The sequence below is a fragment of the Elephas maximus genome, chromosome 5 (assembly GCF_024166365.1).
Source record: "Elephas maximus indicus isolate mEleMax1 chromosome 5, mEleMax1 primary haplotype, whole genome shotgun sequence".
NCBI classification, from domain to species: domain Eukaryota; kingdom Metazoa; phylum Chordata; class Mammalia; order Proboscidea; family Elephantidae; genus Elephas; species Elephas maximus.
Window position 1 is genome coordinate 152,209,825 of NC_064823.1, and position 27,788 is coordinate 152,237,612.

Consider the following 27,788-nt stretch of genomic DNA (forward strand, 5'->3'; position numbering starts at 1 on the left):
ACTCACCTGTTTCTCCCTATGGTGGCATTGTGCGAGGTCAACTTAGCAAAACTAGAAATACATTTCCCAGGATTGCCTTCCCTGTGTTCTTCTGGTTAGCATTGGTCCCAAGGGACATTTTGCTTAAGATGTATAGTAGAAGTGAAGTGGCAGGCATACTTTTTGATTCTCTGAGGGTTAGTGTTAGGTTCCAGGCACTACGGTAGCTTTCACACCATGTCACTGATTTGCTAGCTTATAAGTTTGGCGTAGCACCTGAACCAGTAGTTACTCCAGTTCCTGTCAGATCACCCCCTAAAACTTCTATGAGTACTTGCCTGCATGTGTAGATCCCTAGTGAAAGATGCAGGCTTCTCCCATAGGTCACCCTTGGCATTAAGGTTGGAGTTGGTGAGAGACAGATGTGAGTTCCAGTTTGTTATCCTCCAGTTTGTTCTTGTGGATTTCAGCTGTATTTACTGGTTCCAGTTCATCCTCCCAGGTTCCAATATGATCTTACTCTTCTGTTTATCCATTTACCTTCCTTACTGCCGGCCTGGCTGACATCCAGTGTCTTTAGGCTCAAGACTACTCACAGAGGCAATAGCCTATGCCAACTGTTCCTCTAGCCCTCACAGTAATATAAGACCTAACCCCTATAATACTTCTTTATTCTTTATCACTCAGTTCTCCTTCTTTGATCAAACCCTGATTGATACACTCTACCTACTTCCAGACTTTATAAAAAACCAAAGCAAAACTGTTGCTGTGGAGCCAATTCCGATGCACAGCAACCCTATAGGACAGGGAGTTGCCCCGTAGGGTTTCCAAGGAGCAGCTGGTAGATTCAAACTACTGACCTTTTGGTTAGTAGCCGAGCTCTTAACCACTGTGCCACCAGGACTCCACCCAGGCTTTATACTAGATTTGTATTAAATCCCTGTATTTAGAACTATTTTTATTAGCTCCTTTTATCTTCCAGAAATTGTTCTGTGTTTCTCTTCTACTCTTGGTGACTTTTCCTTTTCTTAGTACTGCTATATATTTTCATTTTAAGTATTTCATCTGATGCATCAGTGATATTTTGAACCTTAACAGTTTGGATTAAAATATTTCTTACTGTGCTTGAATATTACTTAAAAAAAAAAAAATACTTCAGCAGATCTTCTAAACACGATTGAAGTCTTTCTACCCTAAAAGCTCATTTAACAAAACCAAGAGCTGGATTGTATAAAAAGAAACTCAAAGAAAGTTTTACATTTAAATGGCCTAGAGTAAGGACAGAGGAGCCATTTTAAATCAGCACTATGGTAAAGGTTAGGAGCCCTGGTAGTGCAATGGTTAAGTGCTTGGCTGCTAACCAAGAGGTGGGCGGTTTGAATTCACCAGCCTCTCTATAGGAGAAAGAAGTGGCAATTTGCTTCCTTAAAGATTACATACTTGGAAACACTATGGGGCTGTTTTACTCTAACCTATAGGGTCCCTGTGAGTCAGAATCGACTGGATGGCAACTAAACAACAACAACATGGTAAAGGTATAGTAGGAAGCATTTGATAGCCAACATTCAGATATATTTTCACATTATACAATAGACACATAATGTAATGTGATCAATTAAAAAGTTAATATGTACAACTTTTCTTTTTGGCAACTTTTAAGTTTGAATTCCAGTTATAGTGACGTGCGATTCTTTGTTGCAGTTGCTTTCTGTATCTTGTTTTCGGTATGATTTTTAATATCCAAGGCAGTAGATTTTTGTGCTTTGATTTGTTGGAAATAACCAAAATTATAACATACAAGTTAATAAATGCCACTCTTATCCCCAAATGAGACTGTATTATAATGCTTTATTTTATTTTTGAAGCACTTTTTTTTTTTATATGTAAAAGACAATATAATAATAGTTGAATGAATTAATCCTAAATGGGGAGGTCCAGCACTATTTTAGCTATTAATGGAGTAACTTCATAACTTCTGGAAACCCTGGTGGCATAGAGGTTAAGAGCTATGGCTGCTTACCAAAAGGTCAGCAGTTCAAATCTACCAGATGCTCCTTGGAAACCTTATGGGGCAGTTCAACTCTGTCCTGTAGGGTCACTATAAGTTGAAATTGACTTGACAGCAGTGGGTTTTTTTTTTTTTTTTTTTGTAACTTCTTAGAGTGCAAAATACCATTGATATACTTGTTTTTAAAATAATCAGCTTTATTTCTGTATATTTATATCTCGTATTAAAGTGTTAAACCCCCCCGCCAAAAAAAAGTTTTAAATGATATCACTAATGTAGTGTACTCACTATTCTTTAAATGGTGAGTATTATGAAGAATGGAATCAGGGTTCAGTAGTTCCTCTTTCATTGCTCTGCATGATTACAGTATTCATTATGAAATCTAAGAATTTTATCCATAAATACTGATTGTATTCTGACCTGTAATAGGAAGGAAGCTTTTCAGCTTTTCTGATTACAGGTGTGTGTGTGTGTTTTAGGAGTAGTTAGTGAAAGGAGTCTATTTTATGACAGTCTTGGTTAGAGCCAGAAGATTCCTTAAATGATGCATGAGAACAGCATCTACCCTAAGAATTGTGGTTTTCAAATGGATTTTCTGTAGTCTCTTTAACTTACAATATATTTCATATAGGCTGACAGCTCTCTTGTGCTTCTTTTGATGTAAACTCATGTTTATTGCTTTAGGTTTATGAACATATTGCACCCATGAGATATGCTTCTGGGGTTTAATTAGAAGCACTGTGTGCCCTGTTTGAATATATTTTGAAGTTAAAGCATATCATTTAGTAACACACTCCAGTTGAAAAAAAGAGTGTAAGTTTTAATTCAAATATTCTTAAATTGGGATTTTTGGTCATGTGTATTTGTCTCCTCCCAAGCCAGAAAATTTTCAGTTAATCAGTACAAGGCATTTACTTCTCGAATATGGGTTTAAGTTCTCAATGGAAGACAGAGATATTCTAAACAAAAATGCTGAATCTTTTCAAAATGAATACCTGAATGTGGAGTTTTAAAAAACTTCAGGAGTGATTTTAAGTCCTATTTTAGAATTTTCTATAATTTGGGATTAACCAAAAAGTACAGAGTGGCCAGCTTAATCTTCACGCAAACAAAACAGGCAAAGAACAGGCTAGTGTTGTTAAAACTTATCAGCTGAATTTGTCTATTTTAGTTTCTATAAAAAGTATTTTTCAGTTTAAAACTGGACACCAAAGTTGGTTGCTATAATTTTGTTCCGTCCTTACTCCAGCTCCTTGCCCACCGCTGCCATTTACATCTGTGCAGTTATAATCTGATGTGTTAATGTATTCAGACCATGCACTGAATTCTGTCAGTGGAGATGGTGTTTTCTAGGCTTGAAACTAGGCTCTCTTTCTTTAAGATCTTTTCTTTTTTTGAGCACTAAAGCTTATTGACCAGTGTTTTGTATTTCGATAAGAATTGGTAAAAATTGATTCAGTTCTTATATTTAGTCTTAGGTTTAGAGATGGATTTTTCCTCTTTCAAAAGAAATTTTCTATTAGGAATTTTCTGTACTCATGTCTTTTTCTTAACTAGATCCATTATTTTTTTTAGAGGAAACATTTTTTGGCAGTTGTCTTATTAATTATTTATTTCTTGGCTTATTGACACATTGGGCTAGCACCATCTTCTGAAAGTTTGTTACATTACAGTTTAATATTAAAGTCTAAAGGACATTTTATAATTGAGAAAGTGGTTTTAAGCTTTTATGAGAGTTTTTTTATTTTTCAAAAATCTGTGGGGTTAAAATACATTTTGGTGATCATCAGTACATAACTACATGTAGAATTTGACTTTATTCTTATATATTGTGAATATCTGCACAGTTTCCTCTTGTATTTTAAAATATTCATTCATTCATTCAGTGCCTTTTATGTACAATGGTAGGAGAGACAGTGGGATAGTGTCCCAGAGTCAATTACTTGGTACACGGGGTAGGGGGGAGGGGGGCGGGACTTTGCAGGAAGAAGTAGTCAGGGAAGACTTTACAGCAGAGACAACACTTAAACACAATCTAAACAGATACACAAGAGTTTGCCATATAGAGAAGGGTGAGAAAGGGCAAAGCAGGAAGGATTTACAACATTTTTGTCACAGCTGGAACATAGGGTGCAAGGTTGGAACAGGTGAGAGACAAAAACAAAATGTTTTAAACAAAATTTCAGGAGTTTGGTTTTTATCATAAGGTCTTTAGAAAGCCATTAAAGGTTTTTAAGCAGAGGAGTGATTTTAGCAATAATGTAGAGCAAGGGCGGTTCTACTGTGTACTATAGGGTTGCTATGAGTCGGAATCGACAACAGCAGGTTTGTTTTTTTTGTAGAGCAAATGTTGGCAAACTATGACCTACTGCCTATTTTTGTATGGCCCCTATCTAAGCATGGTTTTTATGTCTTTAAATGATTGGAAAAATCAAAAGAAGGATAATATTTTATGACACCTGAAAATTATGTGAAATGCAAATTTTAGTGTATATAAATAGCTCTATTGGAACAGAGCCACACTGTCTGTTTATAGCTTGCCTATTTTTTTTTTTTTTTTTATGGCTGCTTTGTCACTATGGTGGCAGAGTTGAGTATAGGCAGTCCTCAGGTTATGAACAAAATCCATTCCTAAGTCTGTGAGTCAGAATCGACTTGACGGCATGGGGTTTGGTTTTGGTTTTAAGTCTGTCTTTAAGCGAATTTGTAGGTCAGTTCGGACAGGTGCCTATGGTTCTTATTTAGCATTACTTTAGTGCTGTGAAAGTGATTGTGAGGCAGAATTTTTTGTGCAAGTAGGGATTGGTTCATTGGTTTCAAAGTGAGGGCAAATTTACATAACAGTAAAGGGCAAGTAGGAGTCATCCCTAAGTCAGACTTTTCTAACCCTGGGACTGCCTGCAGTTGCTACAGAGAAAGTGTGACCCGCAAAGCCTAAGATGTATGCTGTCTGGCCCTTTATAGAAAAAGATTACCAATACCTGGTTGAACACCAAATAGGTAGAAAAGCAAGCCCCAGCTATATGCTGTCTCTAAAAAAACTGCTTTAAATATGAAGACATAGGTAGGTTAAAAGTAAAAAGATGGAATAAGGTATATTATGCAAACACTAATCAGAGGAAAGTTGGAGTAGCAGAAGCAAGGAATTTATCAGGGATAAAGAAAGACATCACATAATGATGCAAAGGCCAATTCACAAAAAAGGCATTAACAATTTTAAATATGTAGAAACCTACCAATGGAACTTCAAAATACGTGAAGCAAAAACTAATAGAAAGGAGAAGTAGATAAATCCACCATTGCAGTTGAGACGTCAGCATTCCTCTCTCGATAACTGATAGAACATGTAGACAAATATTCAGTAAGGACATAAAAGACATGAACAACATCAACCAGCTCGACCTAACCAGCAATTAGAATATTTCCTCTGGTAACTTTTAAGTGAGTATGGAACATTTACTAAGATAGACCATGTTCTGCTCCATAAAAAAAAAAAAAAAAACCTTAACAAATTTAAAATGATCAAATACATTCTCTGATAATAATAGAGTTAATTAGAGCCCAATAATAGGATTAAATTAGAGTCCAAATATTCCCAAATATTTGGAAACTAAACAGCACACTCCTGCATAACCCATGGATGAAAAAGGAAGTCACAAAAAATTTTAAAGTACTTTGAACAATGAAAACACAGCGTTTCAAAATTTTTGGGATGTAGCTGAAGCGGTGTTTAGAGGGAAATGTGTAGTGTTATTAAATGCTTATATTTGAAAAGAAAAAAGGTCTCAAAATCAATGATCTAAGCTTCCACTGTAAGATGATAGGAAGAGAAGAGCAAGTTAAATCCAAAGCAAGCAGAAAAAAAGTAAAGGTCAGAGTAGAAATCAATGAAGTGTGAAACAGAAAAAGCAATAGAGAAAACCAGTGAAAGTGAAAGCAGGTTTTTTGAGAGGATCAGTAAAACTGATAAAAGCTAGCCAAACTGACCATGAAAAAAAAGGAGTGAAGATACAAATTACAGTATCAGGAATGAAAGAGAAAATCATTACAAATCCTGCAGGCATTAAAAGGAGTATAAGGAAACATTATGAAAAATTTTACATTAATAAATGTTCTAATTTAGAGGTAATAAACAAATTCTTTTAAAGGCACAAACTACCAAAATTTACTCAAGAAGAAATAGGAAACCTGAATACTCTTATATTTATGAAAAATAAGTTGAGTACATATTTTAAAATGTTTCCTTAAAGAAACCTACACACACAGGCAGTTTTATTGGTAAATTCTACCAAAAATGTATGGAAAAATAATACCAATTGTATACAAGTTCTTCCAGAATGCCAAAGAGGATGGAATATTTCCCAAGTCATTTTGTGGGACCTGCATTACTCTGATACCAAAGTCAGATCAAAACATTACAAGTCTAATACTAAAGTCAGATCATGACATTACAAGTAAAGAAAACTACAGGCCAGTATCTACCATGAAGATAGATTAAAAAAAAAAAATCCGTAACAAGATATTAGCATATTGAATCTAGCAGTATATAAAAAGAATGTTAATACGTGACCAAGTGGGGTTTATTCTGGAAATGCAAGGCTGATTCAATATTCAAAATTAATTAATGCAGTTTATCATATCAGTAGGCTAAAGAAAAAAAGCATAATCGCAATAGATGCATAAAAAGCATTTGATAAAATTTATCATCTTTTCATGATAAAAAATTCACAGCTAATTAGGAATGAGAAGGAACTTCTTCAACCTGATAAATAGCATCTATGAAAAGCCTACAGTTAACATCACTTAATGGTTAAAGAGTGAATACTTTCCTCCTAAGTAAGGTAAGAATGTCCACTCTTACCACTCCCATTCAGCATTCATTATTCGCTGTATTCTAGCTATTGCAATATGGCAAGAGAAAGGTGTATAAGACATACAGATTGAAAATAAGAAATAGGCACAGATGATACGATTAGCTACACAGAAAATACCTGTGTTGAGAAAATTATACAGGCACAAAATAAAAGCTTAAATAAAGACAAATACTATATTCAAGGATACAAAGGCTCATTTTATAATAAGATGTCCAAAACCAAAACCTGTTGTCATCGAGTCAATTCGGATTCATAGCGACCCTATCAGAGAGAATAGAACTGCCCCATATGGTTTCTAAGGAACGTCTGGTGGATTTGAACTGCTTTACTTTAGGTTAGCAGCCAAACGCTTAAGTACTGTACAACCAGGGCTCCATAGAGATGCCAGTTCTTCTCAAACTGATATATTGATTCAGTGCAATTTCAATCAAATGGTATTTGAGATGTATCTAAATCTATATGGAAGAGTAAAGGGCCAAGAATAGTCAGGATGCTCCTGAAGCACAAGGTGAGGAACATTTACCATCACAGTTATCAAGACTTAATAGCTTGTAATAAAGACAATGTGGAATTCACCCAAGGAAACAGAATACAGATAACAGAAACTAACCCTCACATAAATGGAATTTTGACATTATAATGGAGGTGGCATTGAAGATCTTTGGGAAAGAAGAGAATACGTGATTAGTAGTCCTGGCACAATTTTTTATATTGATGGAAAAAGGAATTGGATCCCTATATTAAACCACGCACAACAAAATCAGTCCTAAATGTATTAAAGGTTAGAATGTTAAAGGCACAACTTTTTAGAAGAAAAAATAAAAGATGATCTTTCCTACTTTGGGATGCAGAAGGATTTCTTCAGCAAGATGTAATAATTGTTGTACATGAGGCAAAGCCTCTCTATCCTTGCTTCCAAAGAGTATTCTGGCTGTACTTCTTCCAAGACAGATTTGTTCGTTCTTCTGGCAGTCCATGATACATTCAATATTCTTTGCCACCACCGTAATGCATCAGTTCTTCTTCAGTCCTCTTTATTCATTGTACAACTTTCACATGCGTATGAAAAATACCATGACTTGGGTCAGGTATACCTTAGTCCTCAAAGTGACATCTTTACTGTTTAACATTTTAAAGGGGTCTTTTGCAGCGGATTTACCCACGATGTAATATGTCATTTGATTTCTTGCCTGCTGTTTCCATGGGCGCTGATTGTGGATTCAAGTAAAATGAAATCCTAGACAACTTCAATGTGTGTGTGTATATATGTGTGTATATATATATATATATATATATATTGTTGTTGTTGTTATGTGTTTTGCTGTTTTTTTAGTCTACTTAATAACTGATAGCTTTACAACAGGATTTATTTTGTTTAAAAAACACTCATTAAATCACTACCCCGATGAATGATGTTTGGAAACAGAGGTAACCGTAGTAAGGAAAATGTGCACGTACTGCTTTTATTATAATTATAGTTATTTGCTGAATAAAAACAATATCTAAAAAAGTGTTAAATGATAGAAAAACATATTTGGGTAAGTTATGACACAATTTTTTGAGTCAGACAATAAAAATGGTATTCTATTTTTGCACCTATTACCAATGCAGTTAAATAATGAATGAAATAAGGCACCTTAAGGTCACAAAAGGCCTCAAACATATTCACTATCTTTAATTTTTAGACAAAGAAACTGAGAATAGAAAAAAAACCCAACTTATACACCGTGATAATAGCCTTTCTCTCTCTCTCTCTCTCTTTTTTAATGACTTTCAACTTTTTTCTAAAAGAAATAAGGGCATCGAGACCCTTATTGTAGTTTATGTATCATCTCCTCTTTGGCTATGAGATGTATAGTTTTGTTAACTAGAGACATCAATGAGTTCAGTTTCTGAGACCAGTCATTTGATAAATTATTTGGATCCAGAGGTATCTGGAAGTTGATAGATAATTCCTGCCCACCTGTCTACTTTAGTAAAGATGGTCTTGTTAACTACTAGATTTGAGAGAAATCCTCTGATTCGTCGATGGATAGATCTAGAAACTGTGCCATCCTCTTTGCCATTATCCTCATATAATATTTGGCCATTACTCTAATACTATGTCCAACAACTCTTGTTCGTCATGTCTTTCCACCTTTTTTCATCTTCCTCTGTATAGCCCAAAACATCAGTTTCTGGACTGTCCTGAGAACCTTTTCTTAATTCCATTCCATAGTCCTCAACAAGTGTGGACCAACCCATCAACTCCCTTGTGGCAAAAAGCTTTAAAATATCCTCGCACTTGGGAATTTCTTCTAACTTCTTATCACCACTTATTCGGTGAACCAAATCTGACTGTTCATTGTCAAAAGGAGCCAGGATAGCATAAAGAACAACACTTTTTAGATCCTGTTTTCATGTTTCACTTTCTGCCCATATAGAGGAAGTGTCATATATTGTTCCGTAGTGCTTACAAATAGACAAATAATATCCCTCATGTTTATCCAGCTGAATCATTAAGTTATAATATTTCACCTTTAGTTTCTCTGTATTTTCTTCCTGGAAAAACTTAGTATTAATTTTCTTGCTGATTATTTGTGTACTAATGTAATCCTTCACAGCTAGGCAGAGCCTCATTTGTTCCAAAGTAAACTCCACTGGCTCGCTCTTTCTTTTCCATTGATCTCTAGGTTTTCACCTGTAACTCTTGTGAAATGGAGGCTGCCTCTTTCACATTGCATTTTGTTCTTTCATAGTTGCTAATGTTTTAGTCAGTCGAGCTCAGTTTCAACATGAATCTTTCCTTCTGTAGCCATTTGTTGAGTATCAATTAATTGACGTTTGGTTGGGAGGTCTGTGATTTCCTCAGTGTAAGTATAGCACTGTTGAACGATTTTTGCAACAGCTTGTTTTAACTGACTCTGCCTTTTTGACAAAAGCATAATATTTTCCTTTAGTAAATCCCATTCTTTAGCCTCATAGAACATCTTCACTGCTGCAACTAAGATATGGGATGTAGATACCATATCAGAAGCAATACGGGTTTGTTTTTAAAGAGACAAGAGTTTCAGTGACTTCTTGAAGTCTTCTTCCATGGCCAACTTCTCGTACTCCAGCGGGTGCTGAATCATGGTAGTGCTGTAGTCCACCTCCATCTTGAGGATGTGCCCATGAGCCCACTCCGAGCCATCGTTCGCCATGGTTTCTGCCTAAGTGTCCCTCGATGTCCCCGTTTCAGCCACTGCTTGTCACCCACCGACAACTTCAGTATTCTTTCCACTTATCACGATGTCGCTTGTTTGTCCAGTTGTGAGGATTTTTGTTTTCTTTATGTTGAGATATAATCCATACTGAAGGCTGTGGTCTTTGATCTTCATAATAAGTGCTTCAAGTCCTCTTCATTTGTGAGCAAGCAAGGTTGTGTCATCTGCATAATACAAGTTGTTAATGAGTCTTCCTCTAACCCTGATGCCCATTTTTCTCCATGTAGTCCAGCTTCTCAGATTATTTGTTCCACGTACGGATTGAATAAGTATGGTGAAAGAATGCAACCCTGATGGACACTTTTCCTGATTTTAAACCATGCAGTATACCCTTGTTCTGTTCGAACAGCTGCCTCTTGGTCTGTGTACAGGTTCCATATGAGTGTTGTGGAATTTCCATTCTTTGCAGTGTTATCCATAATTTGTTATGATCCACACAGTTGAATCCCTTTGCATAGGCAATAAAACACAGGTAAACATCTTTCTGGTATTCTCTGCTTTCAGCCAAGATCCCTCTGATGTCAGCAATGATATCCCTGGTTCTGCATCCTCTTCTGAATCTGGCTTGAATTTCTGGTAGTTCCCTGTATATGTACTGTTGCAACTGTTTTTGAATTATCTTAAGCAAACTTTACTTGCATGTGATATTAATGATACTGTTTGCTAATTGGCACATTCTGTTGGATCACTTTTCTTTGGAATGGACACATAAATGGATCTCTTCCAGTCGCTTGGCAAGGTAACTCTCTTCCAAATTTCTTGGCATAGACGAGTGAGCGCAAGCGCTTCCAGTGTTGCATCCATGTGTTGAAACATCTCAATTGGCATTGTGTCAATTTTTGGAGCCTTGTTTTTCACTAATGCCTTCAGTGCAGCTTGGACTTCTTCCTTCAGTACCATCGGTTCTTGATCATGTGCTACATCCTGAAATGGTGGAACGTTGACCAATTCTTTTTGGTACAGTGACTGTGTAATTCTTCCATCTTCTCTTGATGCTTCCTGCGTAGTTCAGTATCTTGCCTGTGAAATGTTTCAGTGTTGCAGCTTGAGGCTTGAGCATTTTCTTCAGTTCTTTTAACTTGAGAAATGCCAAGTGTGCCCTTCCTTTTTGGTTTTCTAACTCCAAGTATTTCCGTATTTCATTATAATATTTACTTTGTCTTATTGAGCTGCCCTTTGAAATCTTCTGTTCAGCTCTTTTACTTCATCGTTTCTTCCATTTGCTTTAGCTACTTTATGTTCAAGAGCAAGTTTCAGAGACTCTTCTGACATCCATTTTGGCCTTTTCTTTCTTTCCCGTCTTTTTAATGACCTGCTTTTTTCACTTATGATGTCCTTGATGTTGTCCCACAACTCATCTGGTCTTTGGTAACTAGTGTTCAGTGTGTCAAATCTATTCTTGAGATGGTCTCTGAATTCAGGTGGGATATACTCAGGGTTATACTTTGACTCTCATGGACTTGTTTTAATTTTCTTCAGATTCAGCTTGAACTTGCATATGAGCAACTGATGGTCTGTTCCTCAGTTGGCCCCTGGCCTTGTTCTGACTGATGATATTGAGCTTCTCCATCGTCTCTTTCCACAGATGTATTCTGTTTAATTCCTATGTATTCCATCTGGTGAGATCCATGTGCGTAGTAGCCGTTCAAGTTGTTGAAAAAAGGTATTTTCAATGAATAAATAAGTCATTGGTCGTACAGAATTCTTTTGTGCTATGTAGATATGCATTATTCATGAATAGTGTTGTTGTTGTTGTTGTTGTGTGCCGTCGAGTCTGTTCTGACTCACAGCGACCCCATGCACAACAGAATGAAACACTGCCCGGTCCTGAGCCATCCTTATAATCATTGTTATACTTGAGCTCATTGTTGCAGCCACTGTGTCAATTCACCTTGTTGAGGGTCTTCCTCTTTTCCGCCGACCCTGTACTCTGCCAAGCGTGATGTCCTTCTCCAGGGACTGATCCCTCCTGACAGCATGTCCAAAGAATGTAAGACGCAGTCTCGCCATCCTTTCCTCTAAGGAGCATTCTGGCCGCACTTCTTCCAAGACAGATTTGTTCTTTTAGCAGTCCATGGTATATTCAATATTCTTCGCCAACACCACAATTCAAAGGCGTCAACTCCTTTTTGGTCTTCCTTATTCATTGTCCAGCTTTCACATGCTTATTATGATGCCATTGAAAATACCATGGCTTGGGTCAGGCACGCTTTAGTCTTCAGAGTGACATCTTTGCTCTTCAACACTTTGAAGAGGTCCTTTGCAGCAGATTTGCCCAATGCAGTGTGTCTTTTGATTTCTTGACTGCTGCTTCCATGGCTGTTGATTGTGGATCCAAGTAAAATGAAATCCTTGACAATTTCAATCTTTTCTCCCTTTATCATGATGTTGCTCATTGGTCCAGTTGTGAGGATTTTTGTTTTCTTTATGTTGAGGTGTAATCCATACTGAAGGCTGTGGTCTTTGATCTTCATTAGTAAGTGCTTCAGGTCCTCTTAACTTTCAGCAAGCAAGGTTGTGTTCTCTGCATAACGCAGGTTGTTAACGAGCCTTCCTCCAATTCTGATGCCCTGTTCTTCTTCATATAGTCCAGCTTCTCGTATTATTTGTTCAGCATACAGATTAAATAGGTATGGTGAAAGAATACAACCCTGACGGACACGTTTCGTGACTTTAAACCAATCAGTATCCCCTTGTTCTGTCCGAACAACTGCCTCTCGATCTATGTAAAGGTTCCTCATGAGCACAATTAAGTGTTCTGGAATTCCCATTCTTCACAGTGTTATCCATAGTTTGTTATGATCTACACAGTCGAGTGCCTTTACATAGTCAATACAACACAGGTAAACATCCTTCTGGTATTCTCTGCTTTTAGCCAGGATCCATCTGACATCAGCACTGATATCCCTGTTTCCACATCCTCTTCTGAAACTAGCCTGAATTTCTGGCAGTTCCCTGTCGATACACTGCTCCAGCCGTTTTTGAATGATCTTCAGGAAAATTTTGCTTGCATGTGATATTAATGATATTGTCCTATGATTTCCACATTCAGTTGGATCACCTTTCTTGGGAATAGGCATAAATATGCATCTCTTCCAGTCAGTTGGCCAGGAAGCTGTTTTCCATATTTTTTTGGCATAGACGAGTGAGCACCTCCAGCACTGCATCTGTTTGTTGAAACATCTTAGTTGATATTCCATCGATTCCTGGAGCCTTGTTTTTCACCAGTGCCTTCAGAGCAGCTTGGACTTCTTCCTTCAGTACCATTGGTTCCTGATCATATGACACCCCTTGAAATGGTTGAATATCGACTAACTCTTTTTGGTGTAATGACTCTGTGTATTCCTTCCATCTTCTTTTGATGCTTCCTGCGTCGTTTAATATTTTCCCCATGGAATCCTTCACTATTGCAAATCGAGGCTTGAATTTTTTCTTCAGTTCTTTCAGCTTGAGAAACGCCGAGTGTGTTCTTCCCTTTTGATTTTCCATCTCCAGCTCTTTGCACATGTCGTTATAATACTTTACTTTATCTTCTCAAGAAGCCCTTTGAAAACTTCTATGCAGTTCTTTTACTTCATCAATTCTTCCTTTTGCTTTAGCTGCTCGATGCTCAAGAGCAAGTTTCAGAGTTTCCTCTGACATCCACCTTGGTCTTTTCTTTCTCTCCTGTCTTTTCAGTGACCTCTTGTTTTCTTCATGGATGATGTCCTTGATGGCATTCCACAACTTGTCTGGTCTCTGATCACTAGTGTTCAATGCGTGAAATCTATTCTTCAGATGGTCTCTAAATTCAGGTGGGATATACTCAAGGTCATATTTTGGTTCTCGTGGACTTGCTCTGATTTTCTTCAGTTTCAACTTGAACTTGCATATGAGCAATTGATGGTCTGTTCCACAGTCGGCCCCTGGCCTTGTTCTGACTGATGATATTGAGCTTTTCCATCGTCTTTTTCCACAGATGTAGTCAATTTGATTTCCGTGTGTTCCATTTTGCGAGGTCCATGTGTGTAGTCGCCATTTATATTGGTGAAAGAAGGTATTTACAATGAAGAAGTTGTTGGTCTTGCAAAATTCTATCATTCGATCTCCAGCATCGTTTCGGTCACAAAGGCCATATTTTCCAACTACTGATCCTCCTTCTTTGTTTACAGCTTTCGCATTCCAATCACCAGTGATTATCAGTGCATCTTGATTGCATGTTTGATCAGTTTCAGACTGCAGCAGCTGATAAAAATCTTCTATTTCTTTATCTTTGGCCCTAGGGGTTGGTGCGTAAATTTGAATAATGGTCGTATTAAGTGGTCATCCTTGTAGGCGTATGGATGTTATCCTATCACTGACAGTGTTGTGCTTCAGGATAGATCTTGAAATGTTCTTTTTGGCGATGAATGCAACACCATTCCTCTTCAAGTTGTCATTCCCAGCATAGTAGACTATATGTCCGATTCAAAATGGCCAATACCTGTCCATTTCAGTTCAGTAATGCCTAGGATATCGATGTTTATGCATTCCATTTCTTTTTTTGATGATTTCCGGTTATCCTAGATTCATACTTCGTACATTCCAGGTTTTGATTATTAATGGATGTTTGCAGCTGTTTCTTCTCATTTTGAGTTGTGCCACATCAGGAAATGAAGGTCCCGAAAGCTTTACTCCATCCACATCATTAAGGTCAATTCTACTTTGAGTAGGCAGTTCTTCCCCAGTCATCTCTTGAGTGCCTTCCAACCTGGGGGGCTCATCTTCCAGCACTGTATCAGACAGTGTTCTGCTGCTATTCATAAAGTTTTCACTGGCTAATGCTTTTCAGAGGTAGACTGCTGGGTCCTTCTTCCTAGTTTGTCTTAGTCTGGAAGCTCAGATGAAACGTTTTCTCCATGGGTGACCCTGCTGGTATCTGAATACCAGTGGCATAGCTTTCAGCAACACACAAGCCCCCACAGTACGACAGACTGTCAGACACGTGGGGGTCATGAATAGTAGTTACGCATTATTTATTACCAGAAGGAATTTAGGTAATCTAATTAATTATACTTTGGACATATTGTCAGGAGGGATCAGTCCCTGGAGAAGGACATCATGCTTGGCAGAGTACAGGGTCAGCGTAAAATAGGAATACCCTCAACAAGGTGAATTCACACAGTGGCCGCAACGATGAGCTCGAGCATAACAATGATAGTAAGGATGACTTGGGACTGGGCAGTGTTTCGTTCTGTTGTGCATAGGGTCGCTGTGAGTCAGAACCAAATGGATGGCACCTAACAACAACACAATTAATGATAGGGACACCCTGGCGGTGTAGTGGTTAAGAGCTACAGCTGCTAACCAAAAGGTTGGCGGTTCAAATCCACCAGTCATTCCTTGGAATTAATGGTACCATATAAGTTAAGGAAATGATATGAATTCTTATCTATTCCCTTCCCTGTCTCCTTGATACTGGCTGCCGTTGGTGTTGGTTTGGTGACTGTATAGGTAGGATCCACATTTTAAAGTATTTGTTATTGTCCCCTCAGAATCCTTGTGTTTGGTCTATGGATTTTTACGTAATTGTGCACTATAAGCACAGCGCAGATTCACTAGGGAAATCTCACAGTATATGTGGAATCTATGAAAATCTTGGGAAATGTGCTAGAAGCCAAGTAATTTACAAATGAGATGTTGGCAGAGTCAGGCAGTAAATAATTGAAAAGAAAATTCACAAGGTTCATGATGTATATAGGTAGGTCAGAAGAGTATGATTTGATGATTAAAGGTTAATAGAAGTTATTGGGAAAAATTATGAAAACCATGAATTTTTTTGCAGTAGTCACCCTTCTTTATGGTTATATGAAAAATTAGATTCGGTGATACAAATGGTATGTTATCACTGTGCTTTTAATAGAAATTTTTAATGTAGGAGATACATGTACACAAGTGTACATAAAACATTTATAACTTAAAGGATAACTATTCCCAGACCAGGAAATAAAGCATTGACAGCACCCTTGTGACCTATCAAGTGCCTATATCAATCCCCTATCTGCCTTCAGAGGTAGCTGTTATCCTGATTTTGTTTTGATCTTTTTCTTGCTTTTCATTTTACTTTCGTCATCTGTGAATGTGTTGCTAAATAATATTTAATTTTGCCATTTTTGAACTTCAAATAAATGCAATCATTTATAACATATATCCCTTTGTGTCTTGCTTCTTTTGCTCAACACATGTTTGTGAGATATATTCTTATTGTGGAATAAGACTCTAGTTCATTAATTTTCAGTCCCGTATTATATTCCTGTAAAATAAAGGAGTAAATATTATTTCAGATACAGTTTTTATTTTGTGTTAATTTTAAGAGGCTGTCTTAGTTATCTAGTGCTATTATAACAGAAATACCACAAGTGGATGGCTTTAACAAAGAGAAGTTTATTCTGTCACAGTCTCGGAGGCTAGAAGTCCCAATTCAGGGTGCCAGCTCCAGGGTAGGGCTTTCTCTCTCTGTCAGCTCTGGGGAAAGATCCTTGTCACCAGCCTTCCCAGGCTGAGGAGCATTTCAGTGCAGGGATCCTGGGTCCAAATGATGCGCTGTTCTCCTGGCTCTTGTTTCTTGGTGGTAGGAGGTCCCCATGTCTCTAATCTTGTAGATTGAGTCCTGTCTCATTAACATAACTGCTGCTAATCCCATCTCACCAACATCATAGAGAGGATTTACAACAAATAGGAAAATCATGTCAGATGACAGAATGGTGGACACTCATGCAGTACTGGGAATCATGGCCTAGCTAAGTTGACACATATTTTGGGGGGACACAATTTAATCCATGATAGAACTGAATAATATTTTTTTGTCATTCATCAAAGATTTAGTGAGTGGCTTATTGCACTGTATGTTTTTTTGTTTTGTTTTTAACTACATGTAACAAAAGAAATAAATAAGCCTAGCTTAATTATGTACTGCTGTAACTGTTTCACTGTGCAGGGACATTCAACCGTGTGGATAATTATTGATAAAATTGTGAAGAATGAGAATTCCAGAACAATTAACTGGTGATCATGTGGAACCTGTACATAGACCAGGAGTCAGTTGTTGGAACAGAACAAGGGTTTAAAATCAGTAAAAGTATATGTCAGCGTTGTATCCTTTCACTGTCCTTATTCAATGTGTATGCTGACCAAATAATCTGAGAAGCTGGACTATATGAAGAAGAATGGGGCATCAGGATTAGAGGAAGACTCGTTAAGTCCTGTGATATGCAGATGACACAGTCTTGCTTGCTGAAAGTGAAGAGGGCTTGAAGCACTTACTGATGAAGATCAAAGACTATTATAGCCTTCAGTATGGGTTACATTTCAACATAAAGAAAATAATAATCCTCACAACTAGACCAATAAGCAACATCATGATAAAAGGAGAAACGACTGAAGTTGTCAAGAATTTCATTTTATTTGGATCAATGCCCATGGAAGCAGCAGTCAAGAATTCAAACGGCATATTTCATTGGGCATATCTGCTGCAAAAGACCTCTTTAAAGTGTTAAAAAGGGAAGATGTCACTTTGAGTACTAAAGTGCACCTGACCCAAGCCATGGTATTTTCAGTTGCCTCATATGCATGTGAAAGCTGGACAGTGAATAAGGAAGACTGAAGAAGAGTTGATGCCTTTGAATTATGGTGGTGGTGAAGAATATTGAATGTACCTTGGACTCCCAGAAGAACAAACAAATCTGTCTTGGAAGAAGCACAACCAGAATGCTCCTTAGAAGCAAAGATGGGGAGACTTTGTCTGAAGTTCTTTGAACATATTATCAGGAGGGACCAGTCCCTGGAGAAGGACATCATGCTTAGTAAAATAGAGGGTCAGTTTAAAAGGGGAAGACCTTCAGTGAGGTGGATTGACACAGTGGCTGCAGCAGTGGGCTCAAGCATAGCCATGATTGTGAGGATGGCGCAGGACCAGGAAGTGTTTCGTTCTGTTTTACATCGTGTCGCTATGAGTCAGATCCGGCACCTAACAAGTACAATAAAGCTTAAACAATAAGGATTTATTATCTTAGTGTATTTGATTTCATAAAAACTTAATATCTCTTTCTCAAAAGCATGAAATGTTTAAAAGGAAAGTCCTAACCTGGGGGAGGGGGGTTGTTTAGAACAAATATGGCAAATGTTCTTATTATAAAAAGCTGTTTTACAAATTCAATAGAAAACTTGAAAAGGAAGGAAGAGACATCTCACAAAGAAATATAAAAAGCAGTAAAACAGGAAGAATGTTAAACTGCATTGAGGTTTTAAAATTTATACTAGAAATTAAAATATTTCCTCAATGACACTTTTTTTTTTTTTTTTAATCTGTTTTTAACCCAGTAATTTTCAGGCAGTTAATATTTTGTTAGAAGGTTGGTTTAAGACTCTAAAGGCAAAATCAAGTTCTGGTAATTTTTAATATTCTTGCATTAACAATTCTTTTAATACAGTATGATTTACTGTGTCATCATAGAAAGACAGCATTAGAGAGTGTACATGGCAGGGTAAAATTAAACACATGCTCACAATCAAATTAATGTATTTCATCTGTCTTCAACTAATAACAATCTGTCATGTTATCTATCTGAGTAGGGGCATAAACAGTTTATTTTGTGTTTGGAGTAACTTCCTGGAGGTAGTTAATGTGACAAGTAGTTTGTTTGAATTGAGTATAACCAGATCAACACTCTAGATGTTTCCTTGATAACCTAAAAATTACTGTGAAAATCTGTACAAGTACTATATTTATATTTTGCTTTTGCTTCTTTAAGTTAGACAGTGACATTTTTTACAGCCATTTCACTGAGAATATTATGTTCCTGGCATCATATATGGACTGAGGAGCAAAAATAGTTTGTACTTTTAATGTTTGTTTCCATTGACAGGGTGTAGACATTAATAATATAATAATTAGGATCATATAATACTTTCTCTCTTTTATTAAACATGAGGTAACATTCTGGTTTGAATGTAAAAAGTCATATTCATTATAGGATATTTTCTTACAGCATGTTGAAATATAAATATTTTGAAAATATGAATATCGTAATCTCAAATTGGGTAATGTAAAAAAATAAGACAATTGTAATGTGTTTAAGAATTTTAAACTTTTAGTTTAAAGTTCTACATCATCAGTCTGCTCAGTAACCCTGTTTATAACATATTAAATACATCTAGTTTTTAACTTGTTTATTACATCTAATACTTTACGTTTGAAGATTATTCTATCCAGTGTTATCAATAATCTTATAGGCAGATGCAGTGGATATCCTGAGTAAGGTTACCTGAATGCCAGTAAAGAAACAGGGCTTCTAAAGAGAAATTGTTGTATACTTGGCTTATTAGCATTAGTGTGTGTGTGTGCTAGAAGTCAAAACACATATATAGTTTTAAGCAAATGCAAATAAAATTTAAGAAATTTTAAGGATATTTTACTTGTTATGTTTGGACTAATCATGATAGATCATTTTAAAACATTTAATTTCACAACTTGTATGTACAGCTGCAAGTACTTTGTGAGGACTTTACATAATCAAGTACTAAGGCAAAGAGTTATCTTCTTTTATAATGCTGATAAGCTCAGTTTTGTAATTCATTATTATTAATACTAGTAAAGTACTAACAAGTAATAGCCAGTTATATAAAAGTTCATTTTCTTAGAATAGTGTTTTAGTTACCTAGTGCCATCATAACAGAAATACCACAAATGGGTAGCTTTAAAGAACAAGAATTTATTTTTTCATAGTTCAAGAGGCTAGAAATCTGAAATCAGGGCATGCCTCTAGAGGAAGGTTCTTCCTTGTCTGTATCAGCTTCTAGTAGCTATCAGCAATCTTTTGTATTCCTGGACTCGTAGATACATCCCTTGCCTTCTGTCTTTCTCTCCCCCTTCGTAGCTCTGTATCTATTCTGCTTTTTTATCACTCAGAAGTAATTAGGCTTAGGACCCTCCTTCTGTGATATGACCTAATTAATATAACATTTACCCAAACTCTAAAATATTTGTTTATGGAAGCTTAGTCAAGAAATCAAATGATGTATTGCATTGGACAAATCTTCTGCAAAAGACCTCTTTAACATTGTAAAAAGTGACAGCGTCACCTTGAGGACTAATATGCACCTGACCCAAGCTGTAATATTTTCAGTCACCTCATATGCATATGAAAGGTAGACAATGAGTAAGGAAGACCAAAGAATTGATGGATTTGAATTATGGTGTTGACGAATAATAGTGACTATACCATGGACTGCCAGAAGAATGAGCAAATCTGTTTGGGAGGAAGCATAGCCAGAATGCTCCTTAGAAATGAGAATGATGAGACTTCTTCTCATGTGCTTTGGCCTTGCTGTCAGGAGGGGCCGGTTCCTGGAGAAGGGCTTCATGCTTGATAAAGTAGAGGCTCAGCGAAAAAGAGGAGGACCCTCAATGAGATGGATTGACCCAGTGAATGTGATGAATTGACACAGTGGCTGCAAAAATGGGCTCAAACATAGCGATGATTGTGAGGATGGTGCAGGACTGGGCAGTGTTTTATTTTGTTGTATATAGGGTCGGTATGAGTCGGAATCAACTCGGCGGCACCTAAGAACGGCAATATGTTGTCTGGAGTCGCTGTGCAGTACAAACAATTAATGTGATTGGCTGCTAATCGAAAGGTTGGTAGTTAGAGTCCACCCAGAACTGCCTTGTAAGATAGGCCTGGCCATTGCTCCCAAAAAAGTAGCCATTGAAAACCCAGTGGACAGTTCTACTCTGACACACATGGGGTTGCCATGAAAGAGAATTGACACTACGGCAATTGGTTTTTATGCTATCTACACAGGAAAACCCAGGACATTTCTGAATTCTTATTTTATATGGCTTTTAAGTCCCAGTTTCTATTCTTTGAACTTTTGAGATCCTTCCACTGAACCTTCAGGAGCTTACAAGGTAAAATCCCTAAATTTTTAATGTCTTCCTCTATCAAATTTTTTGAAATTCTTGCTTTGTCATCTGACTCTCCAATAAGGACAGTGCTGCCTTTTCTACAGCTCTTTTCACTAGAACTGAATGACCTTCTTGTTCCATATTGCTTTTTTCGGATTATTCTCCTTCATTTTCCCTAAAAACTTCTAACTTTGAATATTAAGCTATCAGATTTTACCTCCTGCTGCTTATATTTGTTGGAGTTATCAACCAGCCTCTGAATAACTGCTTTGAATTTCTTATAAATTTTGGCTCCTGGTTCACAGTTGCTCCACCACTGCTACTGCTGTCATGATTCTTTGTGATTCCAGTATCCAGATAGATCATCTTTCTAATACTCTAGCCTCTGAGTTCCTAATACTTTGGAACTCTTTCCCTCCAGACATCTTGTCCCCCTACTGCCACTAACATAGTTATTCCCACGACCTAGTCAATACCAGCTTTTGAACCCTCTCCATGACTTCAGGAAACCCTGGTGGCGTAGTGGTTAAGTGCTACGGCTGCTAACCAAGAGGTCGGCAGTTCAAATGCACCAGGCGCGCTCCTTGGAAACTCTATGGGGCAGTTGCACTCTCTCCTATAGGGTCACTATGAGTTGGAATCTACTCGATGGCAGTGGGTTTGGGTGGCCGTGACTTCAGTTTCAAACATCCAGATCTCTATTTTAATCTCGTCTTTCCAGCTCACTTCCTCTAGTACCTCAACTTTAGTAGTTTTTAAACCTACGTAAGACCTTAAAATCAGTTGATTTGCCATCTTCTTATTTTCCTCAGCACCCTCCTTATTAGCTTAGATTCCATGTTCTGTCATTGTAATGACTCCCTTGCATTTAACTGCCTTCACTTTACCTGCCCCTCTTTTTTATGTGGTTGGCAAACCCTGACTCTATTTACGTGCAGATCTTTACCTACTCAGCACCCCTACCTATGCAGCTGAATACGGCTGGAACAAAACCTGCAACACACTAGCTCTCATTTTAAATCCTGGTTAGCTACCTTCAAGTGACTTCCCCATATCGTTCACATTCCATGTCAAATCTGTTAGCATGCCCTATTTGGTCTTTATTCTAAAACTATTAAGAATCTGTCCCACTTTTCACTATCTCCTCTGCTCACTTTTACCGTCTCCACTGCATACCGCGTTGGTCCAAACTACCATCATCTCTTTTCTCAGTGGCTTCCGTTTCGTGTTTGGCCTTCTATCGTTTATTTTCGACAAAGCAACCAGAGTGACCCTTTTAAAATGTAAGTCAGATTACATCATTTTTTTTGCTTCAACCTCCCAGTGACTATCCCCTAGTGTGTCACTCTCTTCCTAACTCGTTTTAGCCAACCTGGTCTCCTGGCTTTTCTTCGAATCTTCCAAGCATACTCCAGCCTTCCAAACCAAACCCAGTGCCATCGAGTCGATTCCGACTCATGGCGACCCTATAGGATAGAGTAGAACTGCCCCATAGAGTTTCCAAGGAGTGCCTGGCGGATTAGAACTGCCGACCCTTTGCTTAGCAGCCGTAGCACTTAACCACTACGCCACCAGGGTGTCTGACCCCTGCCTTAGGACTGTTGTATTTGCGTGTCCCTCTTTTTTTTTTTTCTGTCTGGAAGGCTTTCCCCAGATTTCCTTGTGTCCTAGCCTTTTTAATGTCTTCCACCTACCTATTTAAAATAGCACTTCCCCTCATGCACCCTCATCCCCCTTTTCCAGCTTTATTCTTCAAAACATCTATTTGCATTTGCCATACTTTGCATTTTACTTGTTGGTGTCCTTTCTTTCAATAACGTGTAAGCTCATTGTTATATCTGCAGTACCCAGGACAGTGCCTGGTCATAGTAGACACTCAAATATTTGTTGAATGAAAGAGTAAATGAATAATCAGTAAAGCAGTTATCCATTGACACTGTTAAGCATATGTTTAAGCATCCCATAGTATTGTTGAGGTAGAAGAAATTGCATGTACATATTATTAATGCCCTTGTCCTTCAGTTGCTTAAACACTGAAAAGTAAATTTTAAGACCTAGAAAAATAATGTAGCTAACTGAAGGACATGAAGGAAATTAAATTATTACAACAGTAAGGGTGTTATCACATGCATGATAGATGGGCACTGGATAGAAATTTTAAGGGTACTCATAGAAGAAAGATTTTACCGGTGTCTCCCTATAACTCCATCTTAAGAATATACATCTCTGGTTTTTCAAAATGAAGTGTTCTAGTTAACTGAGTCTGCTTAGATGTTGACTATTGAATTTCGATGCAACAGATGAAAACTTTGTAGTGAAGTGCTGTGAGGGCCTTTTCTTCCATACTTTTTTCATTTGTCAGAATGTCATCTACTTAATTTTTATGATCCTTTTTTAAAAATTTTATTTTGTTGAGAATATACACAGCAAAACATATACCAGTCCAGCAGTTTCTCCATGTACCATTTAGTGCCATTGATTACATTCTTTGCATTGTGCAACCATGCCACCTTCCTTTTCTGGGTTGTTCCTCTTCTATCAACATGAGTCCACTGTCCCTAAGGTTCCTAATCTTTCAAGTTGCTGTTGTCACTGTTATGTCATGTTATGATTAATAATGGTCTTCTATGTTCACAGTTCTGGTGGTGACATTTCGAGGGCCTGGATTATATCTTTTTCATCTTTGTGTCCTCACTGCTACCACACTGCCTGACATATAGTAGGTGCTCAGTTAATGTTGTTCGAATAAATGATTTTTCTCACTGACCAGTGATAGAACTAGTCTCCTAGTGATTACCTTTATTAGGAAAATAACTTTTCCTTGAATATTAAATCCTTCAAGGCTATAGATAAATGTATGTGGTAGTTGGGGAGCTGAGGGCAAGGAAAAAGGAAAAAAAAAAGAAAAAACATAATGATGATAGACACTATCCCATTAGAAGAGGCAAGTGTACACACACATTAAATGACACAACTTCATGTTTGTTTAACTGGTAGTGATTTCATTGAGGATTTTTCCTAGTGACATGATTTGCTCTTCGTCTTGTTGAATTAGGAAAGTATTTTAGCTTCAATATTATGATAAAGTATCAGTGTAAATGTCAGTGCTAATAGGTTAGTATTTTAGTCTCTCACAATTTGATGCCTGTGGTATCTGGACGTATTTTGGACTGTTCTTGTAAATAAGGTCTCAGTGATGTTTAAGGAACAGCAACTTGTGGCCGGGGGTGGGGGGGCGGGGGGGAACCCAAAAACAACTCCATATTATCCAAGGAAAGCAATATAAATGGGGCTCAAGAATCCCCCACTAGATCAAAAATCTCCCAGAAAAAGATCTCTTGAGCCTACAAACTAAAGACATTCAATATAATTTTAAACAAAGCCTTTTATTTAAAGGCAGTGAGACGATTTTTTAGTTGATAATCAATTGCCACTATTATGTAGACTTACTAGATTTGCAAATTTACAAGTTTTTACAAGTCAGTTGGGTCCCTTCCTCAGGAAATCAGCTTAAGTTTTTTTTGCCTATATTGACTCAAAGAGCCTTGTTGTCCTTAAATCCTGTGAATATATTTGCCTTATAATTTGACAGCATTGAGTCAACACACTTATAGGGTCTGTAGTGTTGTAAAAAGAGAAACTGTTCAATAAAGGATCACATGTGAAAAAATAGCCCGTGTCGGATAAAACTCGGATTGGATTTGAGTACCACGTTTTGCTTTAAAGCACTTACAACTTTTCAAGAAAATATGCTCTTGTTCATTACTCTCAAAAAGGATACTGTAGAATTGGAAAGCAACTGAACTATATCTTTATGAAATTAAATCATGGCTGTAATTAAGGTAATGTAAGTATGCAGTGCAATGTTCAGGAATACTGTAATTATTAAATCATTGGTAATTATTAAATTCCTTATTCAATCCAAATGTGCTTGGGTAAGTACACCTTACCTTTAATTAAATCACAATACTTAAACGCACTGTATTAAGTAGGTCTTTTTTGAGCCTTATCAATGTATGCTGTGAATCTATGCAGGTAATGATGATGCCAGCCTCAGTTTTTGAGCACTTGCCATGTGCCAGTCATTGTTCAGAGTACTGAACATGGGTTAGTTCTCAAAGAATTCTGTATAAGGTAGATGTATTTGTTATTCTCATTTTTTAAATGTGAAAACTGAGGTGAATAGAGGTTACATGAATTGACCAATGTTACACAGCTAGTGTCTAAGCTTGGATACGATATTGGAAAGCAAATAAAATTTAAACATGTTAAACATAAAAAAAAAGTGTCGATTAGCTTTAATATTGAATTTTGCTCTCTCTTTACCACCTTCCTAGTTGATTTGGAGCACATGCGAACAGTAAAACCTGAAAAACACTTGCGGTTTTGCCAGGAAAATGGCTTTAGTAGCTACTTTGTCTCAGCCAAGACAGGAGACTCTGTAAGTAAAATAATGAATACTGCAAATTGTAAGTGATGTTTCACTTTTATTTACTAACATTCGTAGGGAGACCTCTTCCTTTAACTTTTGGAGCAAATTAAGTCCTACTGGAGACATAAACTGTCTTAGATTCAATATGACATACTCGTTTTGGTGATATTACTTTTATAACTCATTTAAGATAATTTTGTGATTACTTCAGGGAATTAAAAAATGCAGAGACTTAAGAAGAAGAAAATGTAAATTCCCTTAATCCCAACAACCAGAGATGACTATTCATAACTTCGCGATTCTTTCTAGTCTTTTTTTCTGGGGCTCACAAATACTAGTGATTTGTTAAGTATTTTTTCATTGAGTGCTTGCTTACTCTGTGACAGGCATTGTACCACTATGATTATCTCCACTTTATAGGTGAAGCTTAAAGAGGTTATATGATAGGACGGGGTATAGGTTACATAGCTATTATGTGGTAGGGACAGGATTTGTGAACTCAAGTGATAAGACTATAGGGCTCACCAAAAAAATCATATAGAAATAATTTTGTGTTTTACTTTTTTATTTAATATGTTTGTCTGAATTATGTTTTCCATATCGTTTAATATTATTAGATGAACTTAATGATCCATTTAGTACATTTTTAAGAATTTATTCAACCAAGTCCCTATTGTTGGATATGTAGGTTGTTTCCAAGTTTTAGAAATGATTCTCTAATGTACAGTTTTATACATAAGCTTTTAATATTTTTGTTATTTCCTTTGGATAGATTCCTAGAAAAGGAATTGAAACATATTGCCAAATCACTAGAAAGGCTAAGTTAATTGATACTACCACCAGCATTGTGTGAGTGTTTTAACACTGTACCTTTATAACATTCAGGACTTATTTATTATTTAAATATTTGCCTAATTGGTAGGCCCCCTCCAAAAAAGATATTTCACTATTCAAATTTGAATTTTTTTGATTACTTTTGAGGTTGAAATTTTAAAAGCTTCATTGACTGTTACTTTTCTGTTTATGCTATGCTTATAATTTTTTATTGATTTTTTAATTGCATGACCTTTTTATGTATTAGTGATATCAGCTGTATTAGTTTCCTAGGGCTGCCGCAACAAAATACCACAAAGTGGGTGGCTTTAAACAACAGAAATTTATTGTCGCACAGTTCTGGAGGCTGAGACTCTTATAGCCGTACTGATTCTTTCTGAGGCTTTAAGGCAGAATCTTTTCCATGCCCCTCTCCTGGCTTCTGGTAGCGGCAGTGTCACATGGCATCTTTCCTCTATGTAACTTCTCTTTTATAAAACTTAGTGTCCTTGAGTTGATTCCATCGAGTTGAGTTGATTCTTCTTTTATAAGGATACCAGTTATATAGGATTGTATGACCATGTGTTAACCTAACTCATAATATTTTCAAAGATCCTATAAACAGAGTCAAATTCACAGGGACAGGGGTTAGAGCTTCACCTTATCCTTTTGGAAGACACAATCCATAACATCAGTTATTTTTTATAATTTTTGCAAATATTCCCTACTCCCCACTTTTTGTTTGACTATTAACTTTCTTGACATTTTCAACCAAAAGAAGTTTGAAAGGCTTCTGTGGTTTAATCTTTGTGATGTTTTTCCTTTGTAATTTCCTTCATAGTTTTTATGCTTGGCATAAATTTTAAATAATATAAGGAGTTCTTAATCTTTTTTAAAACGTGAACTCTTGCAAACCTTTTTTCCAGAATTATGTGACCATGTGCATATACCCACACATGGCATTTTTTAAAAATACAATATTAATACTTCTTCATGAGCCCATTCGTGGATTGGGCTTTTCTCCTCAGTTGTCTTCTGCCATCTTAGAATTAATTGTAACTTCCAGTATCTTAGTGTGTGTTTTAACCACTTAGAATTTTTTGTGTACTTATTTTGAACCACTGTTAAAAACCCTCATTGCTTTTCTTTTTTAAATGCTACTTTAAAATGGTTTGTTCTTGTGAAATCACTTCAAGGCTGGTAGTCATCAGGTTACTTCTCATTCCTTGTGGAGTTGAGCTCCTGGCTCTCTGTTCTTTCCCTACTTCTACCTAAATCATAATTCTTAGTGGTTTCAGGATCCACCCCGTTTCAGCCACTCCTATGCATAGCACAGATCTCGTCATTACAAATAACTGCTGCCCTTCTATTATCTCAATAACAAGCATCCTAATCACTGACCACCATCTCCTATCTTTCTAACTCACATCATTGACAGCCTAACCCAATCATTCTTCAACTCCAGCAGAGTCTTGACCCTGACACGTTTTCAATGTCTTTATTTAGCTCTGTT

The 27,788-nt window shown here is 36.9% G+C and overlaps 1 protein-coding gene and 1 pseudogene across 2 annotated transcripts in view; one reads left to right on the forward strand and one right to left on the reverse strand.

The window, feature by feature from the left end:
- The window catches only part of RAB28 (RAB28, member RAS oncogene family), a 119,515-nt gene that overhangs the window by 77,040 nt on the left and 14,687 nt on the right, over window positions 1-27,788 (forward strand). For both annotated transcript variants that reach the window (XM_049886500.1, XM_049886501.1), the window contains exon 5: window positions 25,368-25,471. In XM_049886500.1, coding sequence (XP_049742457.1) covers window positions 25,368-25,471 — 104 coding nt within the window. The remainder of the gene's footprint in view (window positions 1-25,367; window positions 25,472-27,788) is intronic.
- Window positions 8,673-10,043, reverse strand: LOC126077297 (26S proteasome non-ATPase regulatory subunit 12-like; annotated as a pseudogene).